We start from the raw sequence: 24,422 nt of genomic DNA on the forward strand, positions 1-24,422 counted from the left end.
ATATCGCTATAACTTTCTTTTTAAGTAAAATTTCGAATTCGTTTAAAGTTTCTACTATTCTTTGGATAAGGGCCTAAAACTTATCTAAGTAAAGTTTTTTGATATCACCAATCGTTGGCCAAGGGGGGTGGAAAAAATGGAGTTTCGAACGCAAAAAAACTTTTTAACACATGCAACCGTTGTCGTATCGAGTAAATTTGAAGTTTTTCTTAACTTTAAGGTGGAAATCTTTTTATCCCCTACTTAGCACCGGTGAAATCTACCTCCGCCTTCCAGCATGCCAAAGGGATTTATTTTGATTTTTTTAGGCAACAAGTTTGAACATACATACAAAATAAGGATTTTTTTTGATCGAATCGATTCGAAAATTTGATGTTTTCACAAAATAAAAAGGACTTTTCAATATTTAATTTACAACACGTAATTTTTTTTAATTGTTATTATTTTTTTATATTATATTGTGCCGAGAAAACTTGAAAGCATAATCTTTTACGTATTTAATTGTTTAATGTTAATCTGAATTGCTGTAGGTAACAAAAGCATATAACATCGACATAGGTCGACATAATTTTCTACTAATGACACAAGTACCGGTAGGTAATTTTTTTTTCTAATTCATACACGCCACATACTAAATTTTATTTATTACAAACGCATTTTTAATTTTTTTTCTAACTTTTATAATTTTAGCGATACAAATTAAAAGTAATTTTACATGTAATTTTACACTCTTTTGTACAGTGAATGAGTTTTTCCTAATTTAACATTACGCTTGAAAATATATTATATTTGTTCTTAATATAAATTAAATAAAAAATAAATTACCTTGGAATGCCCATTAATAGCTGCATCGTGTAAAGGAGTGTCGTCGTGCAAGCCCCGAGCATTAACTTCTGCACCGGCTTCCAGTAACCTTTTAGCGACATCAAACCAACCGTGATTGCAGGCTTCGTGAAGAGGTGTCCAGCCTGAAACATTAAAATTATACGAAATGTAAAAAATAATTTAGTATAAAATAAAGTATTACTTAGTAAAACTGAATTACGTAATAATAATATTCGCATCGAATAATACTCTTCGCACCGGTATAGACCTACCCAGCTGAAAATTATATACTGAGTCTACTCGAAACGCTTTAGATTTTACCAGAGGAAACCGGGCGCATTCTTAGAATCATTTCTCTCAAAGAAAGCAACTCTGATTGATACCAAACCTTTAGTTAATTTCGTTATAATAAACCGTCATTATGATTTACAAGCATTACATGTTCATTCTCTCGGTAAACAATGTGTGTTTCAAACAATACCTAGTGTCTGGCACCAAGTCTACCTCGAGTTTCGTTACCTTAATTTGATTATATTCGTGAGACCGGCTTATTTAATCGTGCAAAAATCATTATTACGTCCGGTCATCAGATCGGAAGGCCAATTTTATCGGACTATGTGAAGGAACATGGAGGAAATCGCGTAACTTATAATCTGAAGAAGACTTAAAAGAGGTGACAACACATAACTGTGTCTGTACACTGACTTTATCTGTAAGTTACCCGATTTTGGTTTGATTTACGCCAACATCATAACTGTTAGCTTAATATAGCAATTAGACCAACTACGATAAACCTGAAGTATACAAGACTACATAATTGAAATATAAAATGGACTAATTTAAATATTATTTGCATTATTAACTCTCACCCGATATATATGAAGGCTCATAATCGACCACAATCTAATTCGTGATTGCTGCTGTTGTTGCAGGAACATGTCTGGAGAAAACCGGTACAAGATCAGACTCTCTGCGATCGATCAAGTCGGCCGGTTCACCCATGTTGAAAACGGATTCAATTGCAACTTGGTCACATACTACTATAAGAATGACAAACAAACAAGGACTCGAACCGCTTTTAAATTCTATGAAGCTTGAAATTGAATCGTTGCAGTCCGAATCGGTTGATCTCTATGGTTCTGTAAAATACATCTTAATCGACTTATCGTACGAAAAACCAACGGTCGATGAGTATAGAGACGTATGCTTCAACACAAAAAACTTTGCGGTCATCAACGTGAACGATATCGAACAGAAGCCGCGTTCGAGTCATTGCTTCGAGAGGAGACCAATTTTGAAGGGAAGCAAAGCGGCTGGAAGCTTCTGAGTGTCAATGGGGGTCTTGGTTCGCATTAATCGTTATCATCCACTCAGTCATATTTCATTCCTCTCCCTAAATCCATCCTACACAAACATGCCGTCGTCAGCGTGAAGAATAACGACGATCTTTGTTTCGTACGGTCGATCCTGTGCAAGTACGTGCAAGGTTTTGATCGTATCGTATAAATAAGAGATACTACGTCCTGTTAAATAAATACAATTTTGGTTCCCTTAACTTTCCAACACCTTTGAGTGATGTCTCCAAATTCGAAAAAATAAATAATGGGGTTCCCGTGAACGTTTTCTCGGTAGATGAGAACGAAAACATCGTTCCCATCAATAGAAGAACATGATCATTTTGATCTTTTGTTGTTAGTCGAAGGCGATCGCCAACATTTCCGATTCGAAAGGTTGATACGATCCAAGCTGACGAAACACAAGTACGGAATTAAGATTTATAAGAGGTGTTTCACCTACTACTACAAAACTGATAAGGACTGTGGGAGAAAGATGGCAAAACACATGGAAAGGTGCAGCAGTAACCCTTCTGAAAGAGTTGTTCTCCCCGAAGTGCAGGAAGATGGCTCTAAACCTATACTTGAATTCAAGAATTACCATCATATGTTTCCAGTTTTTATAGTATGTTACTCCGATTTTGAGTGTATCTCAAAAACCGATCGCGATTTGGTATCCCAACCCCAAAAGTTCATACACCGTTTCTACGGAGCAGCACATCCTCATGAGATACTGCGCGTAATTCGCAGTTCATCCTTACACGCCGTGTAAGGAAGGCCGTTCGAAACGTAATTCCATCAGATTCTATTCTTTACAGAAAAAAAGAAGCGCCGCGATCGTTCATGGAACTCCTCCATGACGTAGCCGCCGATGTTGAAATCCTAAAATTGAACAAAGTAGTGAAATTTTCCGAAGAAGACATTTGTCGTAGCGTGGTACCAACTTTCCAATACCCTCGTCATAGAACGGAGCCGCCTGTGTTTTCAGCCATGTTTCTACGCCGGTCTGCAGCTCGATGTCTGTGCCAAAATGTTGTACTCCTAGCCAGCGTTTCATGTGAGCAAATAGGTGAAAGTCGGATGGAGCCAAATCCGGGCTGTGTGATGGGTGATCAAACACTTCCCTACGAAAACGTTGCAGGAGCTTCTTTGTTACAGCTGCAATGGGCGGCCGAGCATTGTCATGGAGAAAGACAATGCCCGATGACAAAATTCCTCTCCGCTTATTCTGAATTGCCCTTCGTAAACGTTGAAGAGTCACGCAGTATGAGGCTGCAGTCATGGTCGTGCGACGTTCCATGAATTTCACCAAGAGAACCATTCCGGTCTCAGAGCACAGTAGCCATACACTTTCTGTTGGAGAAGGTTCGTTTGAACTTCTTTGGTTTACTGGGAGAATGAGAATGCATCCGCTGTTTGGATTGTTCCTTTGTTTCTTCAGTTTCGAAATGAACCCGTATCTCGTCCCCTGTGACAATTTTGTTCAAAAAGTCTTCTCCTTCATTGTGGTAGCGCTGGAGAAACGTTAGGGAGGCGTCCATTCTCATTGTTTTGTGATGGTCGGACAGCATCTTGGGAACCCATCTCGCACACAGTTTGCGGTACTGAAGTCTCTCACCCAAAATGGTGTAGAGAGCTGGCCTTGAAATTTCAGGAAACGAATCGCTCAATACAGAAATTGTGAACCGACGATTTTCTCGAATTGCCTCATCCACTCGCTCAACAAAATCATCGGTTTACACTCGCTTCCTTCCGTAACCGCCTGCATCATGAACATCTGTACGTCCTGCTTTAAAGTTCCTGCACCATTGTCGCACTTTGCTGTCATTCATTTCACCGTACACATGTTACTTATTCGTCGAGGAATTTCAGCTGCATTACACCCCTAAGCCTGAAAAAATCGAATTACCGCACGCACTTCACACTTGGCAGGAGATGCTATTGTTGTAGACATGTTTACGTGCTAGCTGCGTGTTCAGAACTAAACGAAGTGACGCGGCGTGATTGAAGGCAATACTAGAGACGCTGAGCAACACATATGCGCAAAGGTTCATCCGATTTTTGCGCGGGTTTTTATTTCGCGACTGATCGAACCTTGAAAAAAAAATAACCCTCGTATTTAGAATTGGGTATGGGTAATTGGGTATGGGTAGAATTGGGTATTTTTGTTCATAATCACGATGAAAACAATTTAATAAATACAACAGATCATTATTTATTCTTATCACGAACAACCGAGTCGGGCGATTCTAAACGCCAAATACACGAATTATATCGAACAGAGACTACGGAAACGAATGTCACAGAGGACAAATATCTCTAATAAGTACAAAAATGGGTTGGAAGATACTCCAAAATCTTTTTTTCGAGATCGCTTCGCCATGCGGGTTTTTCTCGCAGCCGATTTTCCGTTTAATAAGTCTTGACGATCATTTTTCAGAGCTCTCGTTTATTCATATTCAGCTCAAAAACAGTCGTTCCAGTCGTTCTCACAACTCATCGCGCCACGGAGGTCACTTTCTCGCCTGTAAAAATGCTACGTCTGACAGAGACTCGAACACAGAACCTCCAAATGAAAGGCAGAGACGCTTATCATTCGGTCACGGTGATCGGCATATATAATTTATCAGAAACCTCTCGATGCTACTCGAATATACGGGAAGCCTAAGCTTTAGATGTCCTTTTAATAGTCGGAGGAAAAAGAATTCGTTGCGGCTATTATTACCCCGATGGGATTATGGACGGAGATGGATACGGGTAGAGTCTCGGAAAGTATCTTGGAACTCATTCGTCTTATTTCACTCTCATTATACATAGATATATTATCCTTTCCGTTTCCTTAGTCGGTTAGCTTCATCTAGCCGGTATTTTCCATCGGGTTTTTGCTAGAGAGCCAGCCGTATTATGGCCGGGGAGGACCCTTTTCAATCACTGTGTTCTGGATTTTTGTGAGGTTTGGCGGGGGCAGCCAAGGTGATTGTTTCCTACCCGGTGATGTTATAATAATCGCTCCAAATTAAAGGTAAGAGTAAACAAGAATCCTCGCATCAGTCCGCAAACAGAGCCGTCCCGAACAAGCACACACAAACATTGGCGTCTACGTCTTTCGTATCCGGAGCTTTAAAGATCCTTCTGACCGTATAATAGGTAAACTTTGTGAAATAACAATGATACTTATTTTAAATAAAATAAAGAATGACCCGTCTAAATTCAGCGACTAATGGCTTTTATACATTGACATGAGTGTATAAAATGAATTTCGCTGTTCAGTATAAAAAAGATTAAATAATTATGCAACAATTCACCTCGTTCTTGTTCAATATAATAAAAACCATTTAGTTCAAAACGATAAAAAAGCATAATGAATATTGCGGTTTCACGATGAAAGCTTAAGGCTTAATACAGTTTCTCGCAAAAAGTAAACTGACCACCACCCGATTTATTAAACTTTGAGGGCCCTATTTATCTGAAAACTTAAATTTGGGAAAAAATATTTTTCGTACGAAAATCAAATTATAATTTTCTTAACAATGGCACCGTTGGTATTTGTACAATTTATATAAAAAAATATAGGTATATAGTACATAGTTATTGGTACGTGGATACTATATTTTCTATATAAAATGAAATTTTGTATAAGTAATTTGATTATTCTCATAATTCTCTAACAATTGAACGAAGTACAAGGAAGTATTGTATTCGCGAATAATTTCGGTTTTCAGATTTCAACGGAAATATCCATTTTGATAATACCTGAATCCATTTTGACTAGTTTCGGCGTGACGTCTGTACCTACTTACGTACGTATCTCGCATAATTAAAAAACGATTAGCCGTAGAATGTTGAAATTTTGGATTTAGTACTGTTGTAACATCTAGTTGTGTATCTCCCCTTTTGATTGCAATCGAAACCAAAAGTTTCCAAAAAGCCAAAAATCCAAAAATTTGGATTTTGGACATTTTCTTAATTGCAGTAATAAGCCCTCATTGAGAGCTTTTCAACGATTATTGTCATCGGTTCCAGAGTTATAGCTAAATAAAATTTTAATTAATGAATTAATGGCACATCGGTTCAAATCCGACTTCATTTTTTTTTTTTTTTAATTTAAATATATTGATTTATTAATAAATATTAATCTCTCATTGTAAAAAAAGTTTACAATAACTAATGATTCAGTAATAACAATAAAAATATATATATATGAAAAAAATTAGAAGTTATTAGTGAAATAAAATTTTTATGTACTTTTACAAATGTGTATATGGAATTTAATAGGCGTACAAGGAAGTTATGTAGTCCCCAGTATAAATTAAATAAGCGATTATTAATTATATGACCGATTATTTTTACAATAAAGTAAATAATCTATATTTAGTTATCAGATATAATAACACATCTTAAATTAAGTACAAATTTTTTTTTAATAAAAATTCAGTACGACGCTGCGACGGCCACTGAACTAAAATATATATATATATAAGCGACCAGACAACGCTCAACAGTTGATGACGTCGACACAAACGGAATGGCTTCTCTCTATCAGTGTTTATTACCTCCCTCCAAAAGCTTTACCAGCACGTGGCTAATACAGCGTAATAGTTCATTACTATCTACACTTAAGCCTTTACCGAGAACTGTTCCGTCCTGTTTGTATATCAGTATATTCCTAGGAAAATGGCATTTATTATCGGTAAATCGAAACAATTTTCTCGAAATCTTTCTTTATGCAATTTTAATGTAATCTATCGCCACGTAACGGTTCGGTAATGTACGTTATAAGTTATATTATTAAATGATAATGCTAGATATTCCAGAAGGGAGAGGAATCTTTGGTTAAATTTAGGTAGTAAAGTTACAAAGAAAGAACGCTGTAATGCAGACATCAAAAGTAAATCTGCACATGAAAGTAGTTTTCATACCGGAAAGAAATCTGCTATAATAGAATAAAAATGAAAAAATTAGAAATAAATTCTTAAAAAGTTTGTGTAGCGTGTAGCGTTTTACAGTAATGATTCACGGACAACAGGAAAATAATAAAAAACTAAAATGTAATTATAGAAAGTTATTGAGACTTAAAAGTGAGAATAATTAAAATTAAGAGGTCGTAAATTAAAAGAACAGGACAGTAATTTATGGAAGAATTTTGTAGAAACGAATTAGATCGGTGAGCCATGTAGAAAGAAAAAATCGTATAGGGAGAAATATATTGAGGACATAGTATGTAGGTAGTAAATATGTGATGGCGCACAAACCGGTCGAACGACTGACATCTTAAAATTAAATCCCTTTTTTTTAAAGAAACCGATCCTTACTGTATAATTCGAGACTTATTACAAAGAGGGATACTTTAAAACCCTAAAAATCTGAATCCTACGTGTAATTCAAAAAGCGGCAACAAACGTAAATCGTTTGTAAATCAAGAAATGAATACTCAAATAAAATATAAATTGATCGATTAAAAACTTTCAAATTTTTAAAACTTTTTTCTCGCTGATTTTTTTTTTAATTTGATGATTTTTGAAATCTGAAGTATACTGTCAAAAAGTACAGTATTCGGCTTTAATTTTTTTTATTCGTCTTCCTAAGCCTCTCGTTTTCAAAGTTAAAGTTTGAATATAATCATTTTTTATCATAAAATATAGGTGTGCCTTTAATTTTTGTACTAGTGCAGTTGATATTTAATTTTAGTTTGAAATAACAGGAAAACATAATTTTTCCTTTTTTTTCAATCAGCCATCGTATTCCTACACCGCTTGAACGCCTCCAATTTTCTGTGGGTCTTCTACCGCCCCCCCCCTCCCTTAAGGGCTCCTGCGCCCACAAGGGGACGTTATCGCCCACTTTGAGAACCAATGTACTATACCGACTATCCTTTAATCCTTCATCCGACGAAAAAAATTTATTTGCCTTAAAATTATTATTACTTTACTTGATTTTGTTGTGATAATATTTTTATTTAAAATTATGCAGTAACCCGGGAGTATTGCCCGAACTTCTTAAGTGCCCGATTCAGGACGTGAAAATCCGCAACTTTTTTACATTCATAAGAACAAATGTCTTACCTTACGTTATTTTCACCACCATTTGTTTTTTGTTTTTTTTTTCAATTTAACTTTACATCCTGAGAACGGATAAAATATTTTAATGAAATTTGTTTCTGTATATATACCCGACAACATCTTTTAAAAAATATAAAAGAGTTTGAAAATTTTATCACTGAAAATTACAAAGTGGCAGCCATTTAAATTTTCTAATTACAGCTCCTAAAAATATTTATATTAGTTTTACAAATTAAGTTTTACTAAAAAAAATGTTGACCATTTTATTTTGAACACAGTCACACTTCATCTGTTCAAATCGTTTGAGGTTGTTAAAGCGAATCGCAAAAATTATGCGATTTGATAAAAATTTGGGCCCATTTTATTATTATCGATAATAGAAATTATTATTAACGAGCGGATCCGTACGAAGATTCCGCAATTTAAATTTTATAAAAATAAACACAAATCATATTAACTGCAGCAATAATTTATTTATAAACAGAGGGAAAGTAAGTACAACGATTGAGATGTTACAGTTAAAAAATGTACAGAACATTTATTTATTACTGGTTCTGATTGTATCACAGCGACCTGATGGTAGCGATTGGACGCATCTAAGGGCCAATGAAACAAAACAAATATGAATTTTAACTTTTTCATACTTTCAACAGTTTCTTCACTTTCTATTTTGTCTTAAATCTGTCTGACGTACATCCGGGGGGTAATTCCCTATCCAGCGATACTACATTTACGGGGGTCTGCGTTTATGGCGTCTTATATTAATGATGCAAAACTGTCCGTCTTTCCTTAACGTATTGTATGTAGAGATTCGTTTAGCGAAGGAAGTGAAAATAGGCAAAAAAGTGTGAAAACAGGGGCATAATTTGAAAAAATTATGAGGTCTGCATTCTAAATTGTGCGTTCATTCAAAAAATTTGAATGACCCCCACAATAATTTACGTCTTTAAATCTCCGAAATTATTTATTTTGAAGAAAATGTTTTCGGATATATATACAGCAAATTTCATTTAAAAAATCTCAATCCTTCTAAAGATATACACGTTCTAGCCTAGTGGTAGCGTCTCGGCCTTTCATCCTGAGGTCCCGGGTTTGAATCCCATTATATAGGCGTGGCATTTTCACGCGCTACAAAACTGTCATTTTTTCTCATCCTCTGAAGCAGTACCTAACGGTGGTCCAAAGGCTAGAAAAAAAAAATTTGTCCACCTGAATATGTTTGTTTATCTTAATCGACGACCCCTTAAGTTAGGCAAATAATAAATTAGAGATTCTGCATATATACAGTTGTTTGTGCGTACCGTTTATGAAGCGATTTTTAAACTGTTTGTTTCATCTTTGTCGGCGAGTTTGAGATTGAATAATCCGCTTCGCAATAACGATAAAAGTGCTAATTTTATCCGGGTCTTTTAAGGACCGTTCTGTAGTACGCGATATAATTTAATTACTTAAATTACATTTTTTTTTTTTTTTTGATTGAAGAAAATACACTTTTTACTACTTTAGAACTTATTCTCTATTCTAAAAATATCTCCCTCCCACAAAGTACTCAACAACTAACCTTTTCTCATTATCCCTAGCGGCGTATGTTTTTTTTTGTTGACGAACGGTTTTTAGAGTTATCGGTTATTTTATTACAGTGTAATTTTTAATTTAAAAAACCTGATATCTCTGTGTACAATAATAATAATAAAAAAGAAACCGTTATTAGACGTCAATGAAGTATAAATTAAAACACGAAACGTTTAATGTTTCCCTCCAGTGCGGGCGAAGTACAATAAGTTTTGCAAGGAAAAATGATCAGCCGGTCGATGTCTTAACTTAGGGCGGCGTGTTCTTCGAATAAACAATATTCGCGATTCGCTTCTACACACGCGTGGATTATTTACTCGACCTCGGTAAATAAAAATGTAATTGTCGGAAAAGCAAGTTAATTTTATACACTTTAAACATTTCATCTTTTTTTATTTATACTTTTTTTAGGCTTTTGTTTTTTAATATATAAAGGAATGCCTATTTTGTTACAAAAATTACTCGCAGATCGAGGTCTCTGCCGCTGTACATATAAAGTTATTCGATCATTACGTCATTAAAATTTATTTACATCACATTTCACATTTAGTCACATTAAAACGGTACGAGTCCCGAATATATCGGACGCGACTGACACTGCTTCTGAAGGCCTTTCCCCAAACCCGGTTGTGACACCGTAACTATACATCTGCTCTGATTATTAAGGAAACGATATCAAACAATCGCAATTCCGTCCCGTACTGGATAAAGAACATTCACAGTAGTTCTTAAACAAATTCTCAACTGTTAAATATAGAAAAATGAAATTTAGCAAAATGTTTGAGTCGTTTTCCCGAGAGCGCTTGATGGTACGTGCCGAAAAAATAGATCGTTTTGAGGTAGTAGCGTATGTAATCTAAATTTTTCTATGTTTAAAGATCGACAAGTTATTGAAGGTTCTCCTACATCATTAGGCTTCTTTGTATGTAAGTTAATGAAAAAATTAATGAATGACGTAGGCAATAAAAATAAACGATAAGACATCTTTTTAATTCATTTTATATTTTTTATTTATACATATTTTTAAAAGTATTAAATAATTAGTATATGCGATATATACTAATATATAATATGCGATAATAATTCGTTAGACAGAATTGAATGTTAAACAACAGCATAATCATAATACGACAGAGTCGTTAAAAAAAAGAGATATCACAAAACATGTAATTGGCAACACCGCACATCCGAATTCTGGTAGCATATCGTACGTAACACACAACAATCAAACAGTTACCTCTACGTGAACTAGATATTACGTAATATAACTGCAGCCTTCGTTTTATTCTTAACTTCCCACAATGATGCAACAGTACAAAAAGACTTATTAATTAAAATTAGAGATTTTCATGTTGAAATATTTTCTAAAACAAGCAAGTCAGTGGTTTTTACACGATTACGGTAAGCGGTATTTGAATACTGTTTTAATATAAATCATCAAAATTCCATTAAATTCCTTTATATTCTGAACCGTAAAAGATATTCCATCCCAAATATTTTTGTTATATAACCATAAAGTTCATTATTATCGCCCGGAATATGTCCCATGAAAATATTCCGTTACAGTTGTAATCCCTTTCTTAATTTTTTCCTTCAAGCGATTCAGGTCCCATAATTTTCGCGGGTAAACGATGTTTATCCCCTACACAAAAAAAATCAAAACCGGGTTAGATTCAGAGTTCTTGGAAGCCAGGGTATACGGCCTTCTCAGCCTATCCATCTACTTGCAAATTTTTCATTCACAACCCGGTTAATAAATAATGCTTAATATTAACGCTAACAAAAAATAGATTTGTTATACATTTTCGAGTTCGTTCGGTTGAAGAAAACGATAGTTATTTAACGTTTTAAAATAACATTTTCATTAATAATATTTACAACACATGTTCTACACATAACTTTCAGTGCTACCAACATAATCCCTCAAAATGTCTCTAATCGTTTGACCTACCCGCCCTTTCTGCAAAAATAAACAAATCGCAAATCTCCCCTCCTAAATGAAAAATACATCCACTTACTCGGTATTCTCCGAGTGCAAACGGCAAAATATCCTTTCTTCGACAATAATTATCTTGCAGCGATGATTTTTATTAGTTATAAAATATCTTTCGTGTGGCGCAACACATTGTTTTCAACTACCGTGCGCTTAATTTGCTATGTTGATTTCAACCACGTGCTCAATAATTTGGGTTTAATTTCACTGGTTGCCGAAATTATTTCAGATAACATCATTTACTTTTAAATTAAAGAGAAAAACATAGAACGTGTAAAACTGTATGCGATAACAGAAAACAAACTCGTAATTCACAGAAAATCTTTTAAATTCTTATATCGATATTAGCATCGGTTAATGTTAATTTTTGATACGAGAACTTATTTCAAAATACAAAATGAATACATGAAATAACAAAAAAAAAAAAAAATTAAATAAAAATTTAAACGTCAACTCCTAAAGGAAAAAAGTCGAGGTAATGATTTTTTATCGACCTACGCACTCGCATAAAAAAATATCGCTAGGTTGATAATACTCGAAATTGAACTATCGATAGATTTTTCACCAAACCCGTGAAAAAAATCTTTCCATGCGATTTATAGCGGACAAAACCAAATTTTTTTCCGGAACCCGCAACGATAATTTTTTAACTTTATAAACCGTTTTTTTGTCGTGTAGATATTCTTTATTCGAACTAAATACGCCAGTCAAATTTAAATTTTGAATACTTTTAAGATGTTTACTTTCCAAGTCGTAAAAAACGACAGATTCACTGGCCTAAAAACGATTTTATGTCAAAATGTTATGTTATTTAACACGATAAATTATTTTAAAAAATACGTTATAAAAATATTAAATTGCCTGTATTTTTTATATTTGTGTTTGTTTTCTTTTTTACGTATGAGGAAGAATTACGAGATCTCTTAAAAAAACACTTCCGATCAGATTCGTAGTTCCTGTACAGCGACCGATTAGGATGTAAAAAATGCAAAACTCTCCACATTCTTGCAACGAACCTGCGGTCGTCCAGCTAAAAGCCTTACGACTTCACCTGGAAGTAAAAGAGCATAAATAGAAACGGTGACAGAGATAAACGGACGATGTACCCGAAAAGAGATCACAAGAAAGAAAAACAATCCCCAAAGTTCCAAGATCCCTCCGTGTAGAAAGTGTATATCCCGTCCACAGTTCCTCAGGATTTTAGTCCACGATCAAAACAAGGCGATACCGATCGATGATTTTGCGTTCGCAGATTTGAATCTGTGAACACAAAATCATCGATTACGCTTCAGAAAAATGTTTTTCTTGTAGATAATAAAAGGTTACCGGAGAGAAGCCTCAAAGTTCCTAAAGAAACACTTTACCTTCCCCAGAATCATCAATAAACAGCTCTGATAAACTTCACCGGAAGAAACAAGTATTTATTAAATTTATTTTCTACGCATAACGGAGGAAATAAGTACACGAAATAAAATGGAAGTAAATAAGAACGAGCTATAAGCCGTCCTTTTTTCTCCAGATATCTATCTGGTAACTTAGAATAACTGTTGAGGTTTATAACGTTAAATATATACGTAAAACCGATTCAAGTCGGAAGCAATCTAAGCGGAATATATATATTACTTTTATATGTTTCTGCTTTCGGTAGTATTGCAGTTGTAGGAGTTAAAAACTTTATGTTCTAACTTTAATCACAGAGAATCATTTTTTTTTACTTAGATAAATTACCTTCTCTTTTAAATACAATTCCTGGAAAACTGTTGTACATGACTACACGATCAGTTTTCGTTTTAACCATATTATAATAAACTGCAATCAAAGGACTTATTATTCTGAAATATAGAATTATAATTTAGAAATAAAAAAACATTAAAAGATCTTTTACAACATCTAGTTGTGTTCTGTTTGGTATACACAATTGTCACCTTTCAATACAGAATGTTTCAAAAGAAACTCCGATCAAACACTCTACCTGAGCATGTTTTTCAGAATTTCATAAGAAACGTTGAAAATTGTTTACATCATCGACCCTACAAGAACGAGCTTATTTACAATGAATCCGAAATATGCGTTGTAACATAGAAAATGTTTAATTTACTTACGAGTAAATAATGTAACAATTTAACGTAGATAGGAAAAAAGAATATGCATCCAGAAGCAAGAATGAACAAACTATATAATTTCGACTCTATACAGTTATTGACGGAAACTTTATTTAATCGCGCCAAAAAATGTACTTCAAACAAAAGTAAACTACAAAAAGAACTGAAACTGGAAATATGTCGAAGACATAGAGCTTAAGAAACTGAGCGATCAAAAACAAAACCGAATGCATATTTTCGGTTCTAAATAAATCGTGTTTTCGATATTCAAAACGTTTTACGAATCGAATTTCTCTTTAAGTAATCGAATAGTAAAATCGTAATTTAAAACTATTATTATAAACTAGAAATGTATTTCTAGAAGAATCGTGAAAGAAAAGAAGACAGAAGATCGCAAATGTGTAACATAATAAAAATCTAATTAGCACTAAGATAGCGTTTAATAGAAAAAAACAAATATTATGTTTACTGGGTAAATCTTTATCGATGTGAAACACAGACACTTACGGAAAACGGGACGAATAAAAACTCTAATTAATTGGAAAGACAAGGTGAGAAATGAATAAATAACGAGAAAAGCGAACAAGAATAGAGTAATTTTGAACGGGAAACCTAATCGGCCGAGAGAAAAGTACAGTTTAATTAAACAGGACTAAAAAGATCAGTGAAAAGTGAGAAGAAAATACAAAAATTGATGGACGATCTAAATAGAAGCTATAAGGAACGTAAAAAATTTAGCTGAAAAAAAATAAAAAAAACCTGACACGATATAAGGGACAGACAGATCATAACCGCAAGATGTTAATGACTGAACTTTTTATTAAGACTTTTTAATAAGATTTTTAAGAGATTTTTATGACACCTGATTCCAACATCTTTTTCTTACCGGGTAACAATAAAAACCCTCAATCAAGAAATACCAGTAGTGTACTACACTGCATAGAAAAAAAAAATTGTAGACTTTACGGTACATTTTTCTAGTTGAAAATGAGTCAAACCGACGAATAATCCAGTTTTACCGTGAATTAATACTTACAGAGGGCCAGGTTTTGAATTTTAGTAGCAACGTTTTGTAGTAACACGAGTTTTAAAAGAACACTGAACATAAGTTATTTCAGCTCCCCGTTTCCGATCAGCAGGCTCCATCCTCGTGCATAATCTATCGGTAGATTGGGAAATTTTAATTCTGATGACACCAGCACGTTACCGATCAACGATAGAGTTAAATAAAGTTACATTGTACGTCTATACTGAGATTGTGAATCGGGTGAGGTTGAGCCACAAAAATTCCGAAAATTCCTCGCTATTTTCAAATAATTATAAAAAATAATTTTTAAAAATAACCCTTACGTACGGACATTTACATCAAAGGAAATTAATTTTGGAGTAACGCGTACATTTACATCATTCTAATTCCATAAATTTCCCTTTATTACGGGTAGAACTTTCGTGTCGTACAGCGGTTTCTCAAAGTAACCGTCCATTCAGACCTATCTTTTACTCCGAGTTCAATTATGTCATTGCTATGAGAATTCCTAGAAAATCCCGGAAAAGCTCCGATATACCGTCGGGCCAGGCACTGCTGGGTATTAAATTCTAAATAGTGTAATAAATTAATTATTAATACAGCCGATCGTTTTATTATCCGTTATACAATACAGCTCGATTAAAACGTTGAAATCAGAATTAATACAAATATCAAATTCCAGACGAACCTTGAGACGCGGAAAAAATATTCTATTTTTAAAATAAAACGGTTTATAATTCGAATAAATCCGAGTGCGGTAGATTATACAAGTAAAAACTCTGTTTAGGATTAAAACATTTTATCGAATAATTATTCCGAGCAACATTTCATAAATAAAGGCGATATTAAGTCTAAAAGTTAAAAAAATTGACGAATGTAATAGGCCTAAAAAGCAAGCAGGAAATAACAGTGAGACGTAAGAAAGTAGGAAGGGTAATGACCTCCTAGTTAGAATATCAGATGAGAAGTTAAATTCAAAACAAACGCTGGCCGCCGTTAATAAAAACAACGGGCGTATTTTTAATTTAATATAGCATTTTTATTTATTTTTTAGAATTTAAGACGGTTCACATTCTGCAGGACAGGATACAAGAAAGAAATGAACGAAATCTTTGAGGAGTTTAGTTAAAATTCGTAGAATTATGCATCGTACAGATTCGAGTATGCAATCTCCAAATCGTCAGTCCGAATTTTTTTTAATATTAATTTTTTTCTATTACACTACTTCAAATTTTACTAATGTCAATTTTATTTCACCGACATCTGTTGAACTCAGATTATACGGGAGACAATTATCTGACCCCGCATTTCTTTCTTTCTTTATTTAAAATGTTCAGTATACTTCGACAGAACTTTTAGTTTTATTAATAAATGAATAACAAAAATAATTATTAAAACCGAATCTGGAATTTCTTTTTTTATATTCGTCGAATATAAATTTTAATGACGTATCAATATAAATTATAACGTATCATTTTTCCTTTAAAATTATCGTTGTACAATCATAAATAATTTAAAAATTAAAAATAATTTCTCCTACCGATGACCTCTTCGTTCTTCTTTGGCCTGGGATTGAAATTATCAACTATGATCTTCCATATTTCCTCTTATATCGATTTTCGTTTCTTCGATTTCTCGTTAGATTTTACCAGCACAAACTCAATTGTTTTTTCGCAGTCCGTTATTCATTTTAAAAATAAGTTGTATTATATTTTTTAAATGTTACATCGATACGATGTATTTTACATTTCAAAATTTTACGTTTTATACAAAACGTCATTATATCTTAACAGTCGTGCGGTATCGTTCGTATACATAGACGACGACAGGTACAGATATCAACATAATTTTTCACATCGTGAATAATCCGTGACCGCGTAATGCAAATATGTACACTAAATAAAAAAATAAAAATTCTTTACTTTTATCATCTTGTGCCGTATTTTAGGATGTGAATCGACCTTTAGAAGTAATAGAAAAACCATAAGTGAGCCGTACTGAATCTTCATTTGAAAATACTTTTAATCTTTAACCGACATGATTATTTTACGACAATCCGATTCTAAAAGATAACGACCGCTAAAAAATCAAAGTATCTTCAAATCCTGGATAAAAACTATGTGGATTTTTCGTTTAAAAAGGTTTTCCATCTAATGTACTAGGGGAAAACTTAATACAGTACCACCGGAGGAATTTCGCTATAGTAATAAAACAATTAACGAAATAAATCCGCCTGGTGGAGATTAAGGGTAAAAAAGATATTTAAAAGATAAAAAAAGTTAGAGTGGACCCAATAACCTTCTCTTCTTTTTCAACTATGCTCTGAGTAGAGTTACTTTTTAAGTCGGAGGAATAACAGCAGCCAGTTTTTTAAGAAAGCTACTTCAGTAATAAAAGAAAATTTTGTTCATGCGGCTTCTTATTTGTAAATAACTTCTAAGGTTTTCACACACGTCCAAAACTCGTCTTTTCAGATCCAGAAACACGTGATTCTTTACGTTTTATCTGTTGACATGAGAAAAATAATAGACGGTTTACACAACGATCGATAATAAACTAAATACTGCATATTAATTCAATATTATTTTGTTTAAGCGAAGAAACGCTGTAGTTTTTTTAGAAAGTAGACGTAACCGAACAAAAATTCTATTCGAATAAATTTAAACTAATGGAACGCGGTATATATAATATAAAGACATACGATACTTTAAAAAAAATAATATTTACTTTCAAAATATTACATTTTGAAAACTGAAAAGTACGGATGAAATTTCTTATCAGGGCAGAAGTCGTACATACGATAGGGACAAAATCATAAATCGCATATCTGTGAATAAGCACAACTTTAAGCGATAAGATGAACTATTATTAAAAAATTCCAACGATAAAGTTTTAAGGATTAATAATATTCTTGTAAAACACTGTTTTTTTGTGTTGTAAATAATTTTTTTTTCACGTATTAGATAATTATGGTAATAAACAGTTTTCAACTATGCTCTGAGTAGAGTTACTTTTTAAGTCGGAGGAATAACAGCAGCCAGTTTTTTAAGAAAGCTACTTCAGTAATAAAAGAAAATTTTGTTCATGCGGCTTCTTATTTGTAAATAACTTCTAAGGTTTTCACACACGTCCAAAACTCGTCTTTTCAGATCCAGAAACACGTGATTCTTTACGTTTTATCTGTTGACATGAGAAAAATAATAGACGGTTTACACAACGATCGATAATAAACTAAATACTGCATATTAATTCAATATTATTTTGTTTAAGCGAAGAAACGCTGTAGTTTTTTTAGAAAGTAGACGTAACCGAACAAAAATTCTATTCGAATAAATTTAAACTAATGGAACGCGGTATATATAATATAAAGACATACGATACTTTTAAAAAAATAATATTTACTTTCAAAATATTACATTTTGAAAACTGAAAAGTACGGATGAAATTTCTTATCAGGGCAGAAGTCGTACATACGATAGGGACAAAATCATAAATCGCATATCTGTGAATAAGCACAACTTTAAGCGATAAGATGAACTATTATTAAAAAATTCCAACGATAAAGTTTTAAGGATTAATAATATTCTTGTAAAACACTGTTTTTTTGTGTTGTAAATAATTTTTTTTTCACGTATTAGATAATTATAGTAATAAACAGACATCGTACAGAATTAAAATTAAAAAATAAATCGTTAACGAATGGGTATCCGTTTATTAAATCGATATTTCTTCGGAAGTAAGAAATTTTGAAAGCGAAACGCAGTTGCATATTGCGCAGATAGTCGAGCAGGACGCAAATAAAGCAAGTCCAAGGTTACTGGATACCGTTATTATCTAGGCGCCGAAGCAGAGTTTAACAAGCAAACCGCGCGGAAGGCGGTGGGGATAGAGTAAGCAGTAAAGTGTACGAACAACCGTCTGCGCAGTGGAATCAGGTAGTGCGGTTAGTATAAGTAGTCGCAAGAGTAATAACAGGGACTGTAATTAAACTTTTTTTTTAAATCATTATTTTTCAAGATGCAGTGCATGCTCAGTCAAAGAGGCCAATTATTAATTATACACGAAGGTTATAAATTTCGTAAAATGTTTTCGTCGAAAAAGAAATTCTATTGGAAATGCACAAGGAAAACGTGTCCGGCAGTTATGTATTTAAACGAAACAAACAGCGAAATACTAAAAAGCAACACCGAACATAATCATGAAAAAAGCGACAGATTACACAGAGAATTAATAAGAAACATGATTACCGCAAAAGTAATTAAAAATTACGGAGAAAAAACTATCACTTCGATACGAAACGAAATAAAAAATATACCGCAAGATATCGCGAAATATTTAACGAATCAAGATGTGCGATTGATCTGTAGCAGTCTGAATCGTAGAAAGAAAAGATCTTTAGCGAAAGAAAACCCCGTCGACGAAGAAGACAACAAATCTAAAAACAGTATGTACGTATCTTATTTATTTTATTTTTATTTAGTCTCTCTTCTTTTTTTTTTTTTGTTTCTTCTGTTTAGCTTTTGGAACCACTGTAAGGTATTACTTCACAGGACGAATAAGGGTGATATGTATGAATGTAAATGAAGTGAAGACTTGTCTGTCTCAGATCAACCGTTCCTGAGATGTGTGGTTAATTGAAACCTAACCATGAAAGAACACCGATATCCACGATCTAGTATTCAAATCCGTATAAAAGTAACCGCCTGTACTAGGATTTGAACCTTAAAACTCTGGACTTCGAAATCAACTGATTTGCGATGACTAGTTTACCACTAAACCAACCCGATGGGTTTTTTTATTTAGCCTATACCGAATCAACAATAAGCGTAGCGAGCAAGAATTCTCTTCTGCGGCCTGCTGGCGAGTTGTATAGTCTATTTGACGTAGGCCTCCGTCAAATATCTTTAGACTTCGCACTGTTCTTTTACTTCCCGCTGTATCCGTTTATAGTTCGTAGGTCGTTGTGAATTTCCGAAAACTCTATATCCTTTATTACCTCTCCATTCTGCCGGTTTTTACTTTTCGTTCCCACCGTTTAATCTGAATGTTTATCTTAACACCTTTCGGCTATAATGTTTAAGTTTATTCTGTCCTTTTTTTTTTATTTTATCTATTATTTTTTGTTGTAAAAGGTCCTCCCGGATCAATAAAATAAAATCAGACATTTTTTATCCTTTATAACGATTTTAAAAGAATAACCACCATCGGTACAGAATCAACAAATTATGTTTGCTTCCGCATAATTAAAAAGTAAAGAAAATATTGTAGTAAAAATATTTTGTTTAAACTGTAATTTCATAACACACGCGCACACTACGTCGACTTCGTTCAAATCAAATCTTTATATTGCCGACTGCTTTAACCGTTTACTTATCTCTCGATTAATGTAGGTTATATATAAAAAAAAACAAAAAAAAACGTGCTTCAGTTCGTCGAATTAACTAAATTTGCGCAGATCATAACGTTTAATTTCTCCCCGATGATAAAAAATGAACTCTTGCTTATCGTTATGACTGAAATATTTCAGACTCGATTTCATAAACAAGCAAAACCAATCGTCAGAATACCTCAACTTACAATATTTTTCACAAAATATTTATTCATTAACAAATTTGTATGAAAAGAATGATAAATGCTCAACACTCTTAGAACTTAGAAAGCCTCATTTTTAATATATATATATATATATATATACTGCACCTAATCGTTACCTATACATTAAACCTAATAAGTTGTACGTTGTCCCTAACCACTGAAAATAATGGAAAACTATGATATTCTGTCATTTACAGAAAATAAAAAGCAAAGGAAAAATGCAATTTGATTGGTTGAAACTGTTATAAGCCGGTAACAGTGTTAGTGTAGAAATTCTTACGGGTAGGGTTATTAATTATCCCTACTCTGGGATATAAAAATTATCCCTACCCCTTTAATAATGTCTAAAAAGTACTCCCGTTTCGATGATGAACCGTCTAGAGAGAAACAGTAATATAAATTCGGTTCAAGATATTCATTCTAATCGTAAAAGCTTAATAAAGATTTATTAAAGTTAAATTTTTAAACGGATGGATGTAATTTTCAGAACCGTATTGCACTCCTAATTTTAGATACCAAAACGGTTTAGAATTATGAAAAACACACAGAAAAATGTCTTAACTTTTTTTAAAAAAGATAAATTAGATTTTATGTAATTATTCATAAACAATTAAGACTACAGATTTGAATAGAATAACAAATAAACGATCAAAGCAGTTGTAGCCACTATTCAGTTTAAATTCATTCTTTTCTGGTTAGAAGAAATCTGAATCACGTACTGACTGTACTGTAAGCCTATTTTCTTTTAAAAATTTATCTTATTTTAATTAATTTATATTAAGTAAATTTCCTTTACTTTACGATTCACACTTATATACCTGAATAAGCTATATGACTTTTCCGTATTATTCAGACCCGTTTTGTCCGGATGAAAAGATTTATACCGTATAATTAACTCACCGGAGTAAAATATTCATAAAAATCAATCTTCAATTTAAAATGTAATGAATTTAAAATTCCTTACATCCTTCGTATTTCCCTGTATGTCTTTCGATTTATAAAAAAAAAGCAAAAAAAAAAAACGATAAAACTAGTTTTTAAGAATTGTAGGTTTGAATCGATCCTGATATACAAACAAAAATTTACGAACACACACTTACATGTTTTAATATATCTAGACTTAAATTTTAAAATAACATGTGACGCATAAACACCCAGATCGATATTTACTTCTCTGAAAAAAAAAAACATCAGCTTCGAAAGAAAAATCTACAAAATGAATATTTAATGTATAAGAAACATAAAAATGAAGAGAAATTGACAAAAAAAATTAAATACATAAGGGAAAATTACAACATACATTTATTTTTACTAATCGACCGCATGCTTCAAAATCGATTTCAAATAAATGCCTCTAATCGCTTCAAAATGAAGCGCAACAGCGCCCGATGAAGGAGCTTAATGATAAATGGAACTTTTGAAAATATCAACGAGTAGGAAGAATCTATGGTAAATAAATTCATATAACCAAAACAAATCGTTTGATTTACACCGTTTCATCAAAAGGTTGCACACCAAATTTTTTTATGTAATTCACTAAAAAAAAGACAACGCTGAGACTGTTATCGGTAAGAAATTTCTTTTATAGTACCCGATAATAATTCAGCAGCTCGATTTAATAATGCCAATCTTATCATGATCCTTAATTTCCTGAACCTAAGTGAACGGTACGGTTTGTAAAACTTGTACCGTTCTTTCTTACTCCAGAGGCCGTCAGCAACGGTCTCTAGTAGAAGAATAGTACAAGTTCTTTTTTCTTTAAATTCAAAACTTTTCCCGTCCATCAGACGCTAATTTTTTTTCATAAATTTTAAATTTCACAGGAAAACTTAAACAAAGGATAATTTTCCCTTATTTCGTTCGGTTAATTTAAACGTCTAGTGGTAAAATGGGTATCAGTCGATTATAGCGATACGATATTATTTTGAATACGACAGTTTGTTACGATAAGATAAGCCTACACTAACACTTAAACGTTAGTTACAATTGATTGTCGGCTAATTTAATAGGAGATTCTTTTATTGCGGTGATGATTTGTAGGCTAATAATATTTTACTACTGCATTAGCGATGTCGTATACTTCAACGAAGCAGTAAAATAATAATTCCGATAAAATGACACCGTATACGTAAAGATTATGTTTAAATCGATTTAAGATGATTTTGCTACAAAGCTTATAGAAAATAAAAATAGCATAAATAATTTTATCGATTACACGATACGATAAATAAATATACCGACATTGACCAAGCGCTATGTCGGGCCGGTTTTAGATGCGGCAGTCTATAATCGGTTCCATATAACCTGTTTAATACGAGTACGTTCATTACGAGGTTAAAAAAGATTTAATTAGTTGCAGTCGTAAAATAATAATTTCATAATTAGGTACGATCGTCTCCTTTATTTATTTTTCTTTAACAAATAAAATAATCGGAAAATAAAATAATTATTTTATAAATGATTCTGATGTAAAGTAAAGGAAGGTAAATCGACTGAAACTACCGATCACGAGAGCTCCATGTAAAACAGTCCCCGCAGCGCGGCGTTCTAACCCTCATAACATTTACCGAGAGCGCTTGCGCACAACCCAGTCATCGACTTCCCTCACTACAACGGATCGCCTACTTGTTACTCGCGCCTCGTCGCGGTATGTTATTCGAGAGCCGGTCTCGCCATGCATTACACTTTGGAACAGCGTTTGTTCATTTTACAAACGTATTTAACTACGGTTTCTTACAAATCTACTCGCGAATACTTCGTCGAAAAATATCCGGGTATCAACGTTCCGGCGAAAGCGACGATCCAGCATCTGGTGAAAAAATGGCGTTCTACCGGTACCGTTAAGAACGCTCCTAAGCACAGACAACCTACCGTACGCACGCCGGAAATCGTCTCCGATATCGTAGAAACAGTGATAAAACGTCCTTGCGTGTCGACGAGGCGACTGGCACAACAGATCGGTATTTCGCGATCGTCATGTCAGCGCGTGATACTAGAACTGTCCGACTGTTTACCTCAACTCGCTTGGGCACGAAAAACTGGAACTCGTCGGCGACTAGGAACGCCTGCGGCGGAAATTTTGAGGTAGGCTTTAAAAGATAATTAAATTTAAAGACGATATATCTCGAATGTAAGATATAATGTTTTTGTGTAAGCGATAATCCCCGTCCCGTTAATTATTATTAAATGTTGAGAACGGTTCTATATTTTTATGGACAGGATTTACCTTTGGTATAATGTGCCGATGTACTACTGTTTCGGTTAAATAAAATAAGGAAATCGCCGATTTTATATCGGATTAAATTAATTTTATAAAGTGGTAAATCGAAAACGTTTTCGGTACCCGTGTAGATTTAATTTTACACCGTAAATTATGAAACTGTCTTTAACAGCAGTCTACAACCGGTCGTATAGTTTCATTACTGTGTACGATACACAGAACGGCGGAATATAAACGAACTCACGATGCGATGGTACACATCTTTGGAAAATCTGACCTGAATTTCAAAACCGGCGTTACGATATAAATAATATTTCAATGTGTTTGTCAGTATCTTAGGAAACGCTATATAACAATTCTTGAATTTCTTATTATTAGAAAAATTCTCTCTACACCGATACAATTATTTTATCATTTAAGATCGATCGAAAAAGGCATTTATTACTTCCTTGTACGAATTAAAGGAAGTATTGTGATCGCGAAAAATTTCGATTTTCAGATTTCAAAATATCCATTTTAACCATCCCTGAATCCAATTTGACTAGTTTCGGCGTGGGTTTGTGCGTACATCAAGTACGTTTGCATCTCGCATGACTCAAAAACGATCAGCCGCAGGATGTTGAAATATTTGATTTAGAACTGTTGTAACATCTAGTTGTGAATTTCCCTTTTTGATTGCAATCGACTTGACCAAA

At 33.3% G+C, this 24,422-nt stretch overlaps 2 protein-coding genes across 7 annotated transcripts in view; one reads left to right on the plus strand and one right to left on the minus strand.

The window, feature by feature from the left end:
• LOC142329167 (uncharacterized) overlaps positions 1 to 24,422 on the minus strand; it is a 503,112-nt gene that overhangs the window by 227,936 nt on the left and 250,754 nt on the right. For all 4 annotated transcript variants that reach the window (XM_075373520.1, XM_075373519.1, XM_075373521.1 and 1 more), the window contains one exon: positions 826 to 968. In XM_075373520.1, coding sequence (XP_075229635.1) covers positions 826 to 968 — 143 coding nt within the window. The remainder of the gene's footprint in view (positions 1 to 825; positions 969 to 24,422) is intronic.
• The window catches only part of LOC142329169 (uncharacterized), a 236,808-nt gene that overhangs the window by 1,704 nt on the left and 210,682 nt on the right, over positions 1 to 24,422 (plus strand). The window contains exon 1 of one of the 3 annotated variants that reach the window (XM_075373534.1): positions 18,838 to 19,360. The exons of 1 other annotated variant lie outside the window; for it this stretch is intronic. In XM_075373534.1, the coding sequence (XP_075229649.1) occupies positions 18,930 to 19,360 (431 nt within the window). In that variant the 5' untranslated portion in view covers positions 18,838 to 18,929. Of the gene's footprint in view, positions 1 to 18,837; positions 19,361 to 23,153; positions 23,592 to 24,422 lie in introns of those variants that run through there. One more of the 3 variants, XM_075373537.1, reaches the window with a different exon arrangement.

The sequence above is a fragment of the Lycorma delicatula genome, chromosome 8 (genome assembly GCF_047948215.1).
Source record: "Lycorma delicatula isolate Av1 chromosome 8, ASM4794821v1, whole genome shotgun sequence".
Taxonomy (NCBI): domain Eukaryota; kingdom Metazoa; phylum Arthropoda; class Insecta; order Hemiptera; family Fulgoridae; genus Lycorma; species Lycorma delicatula.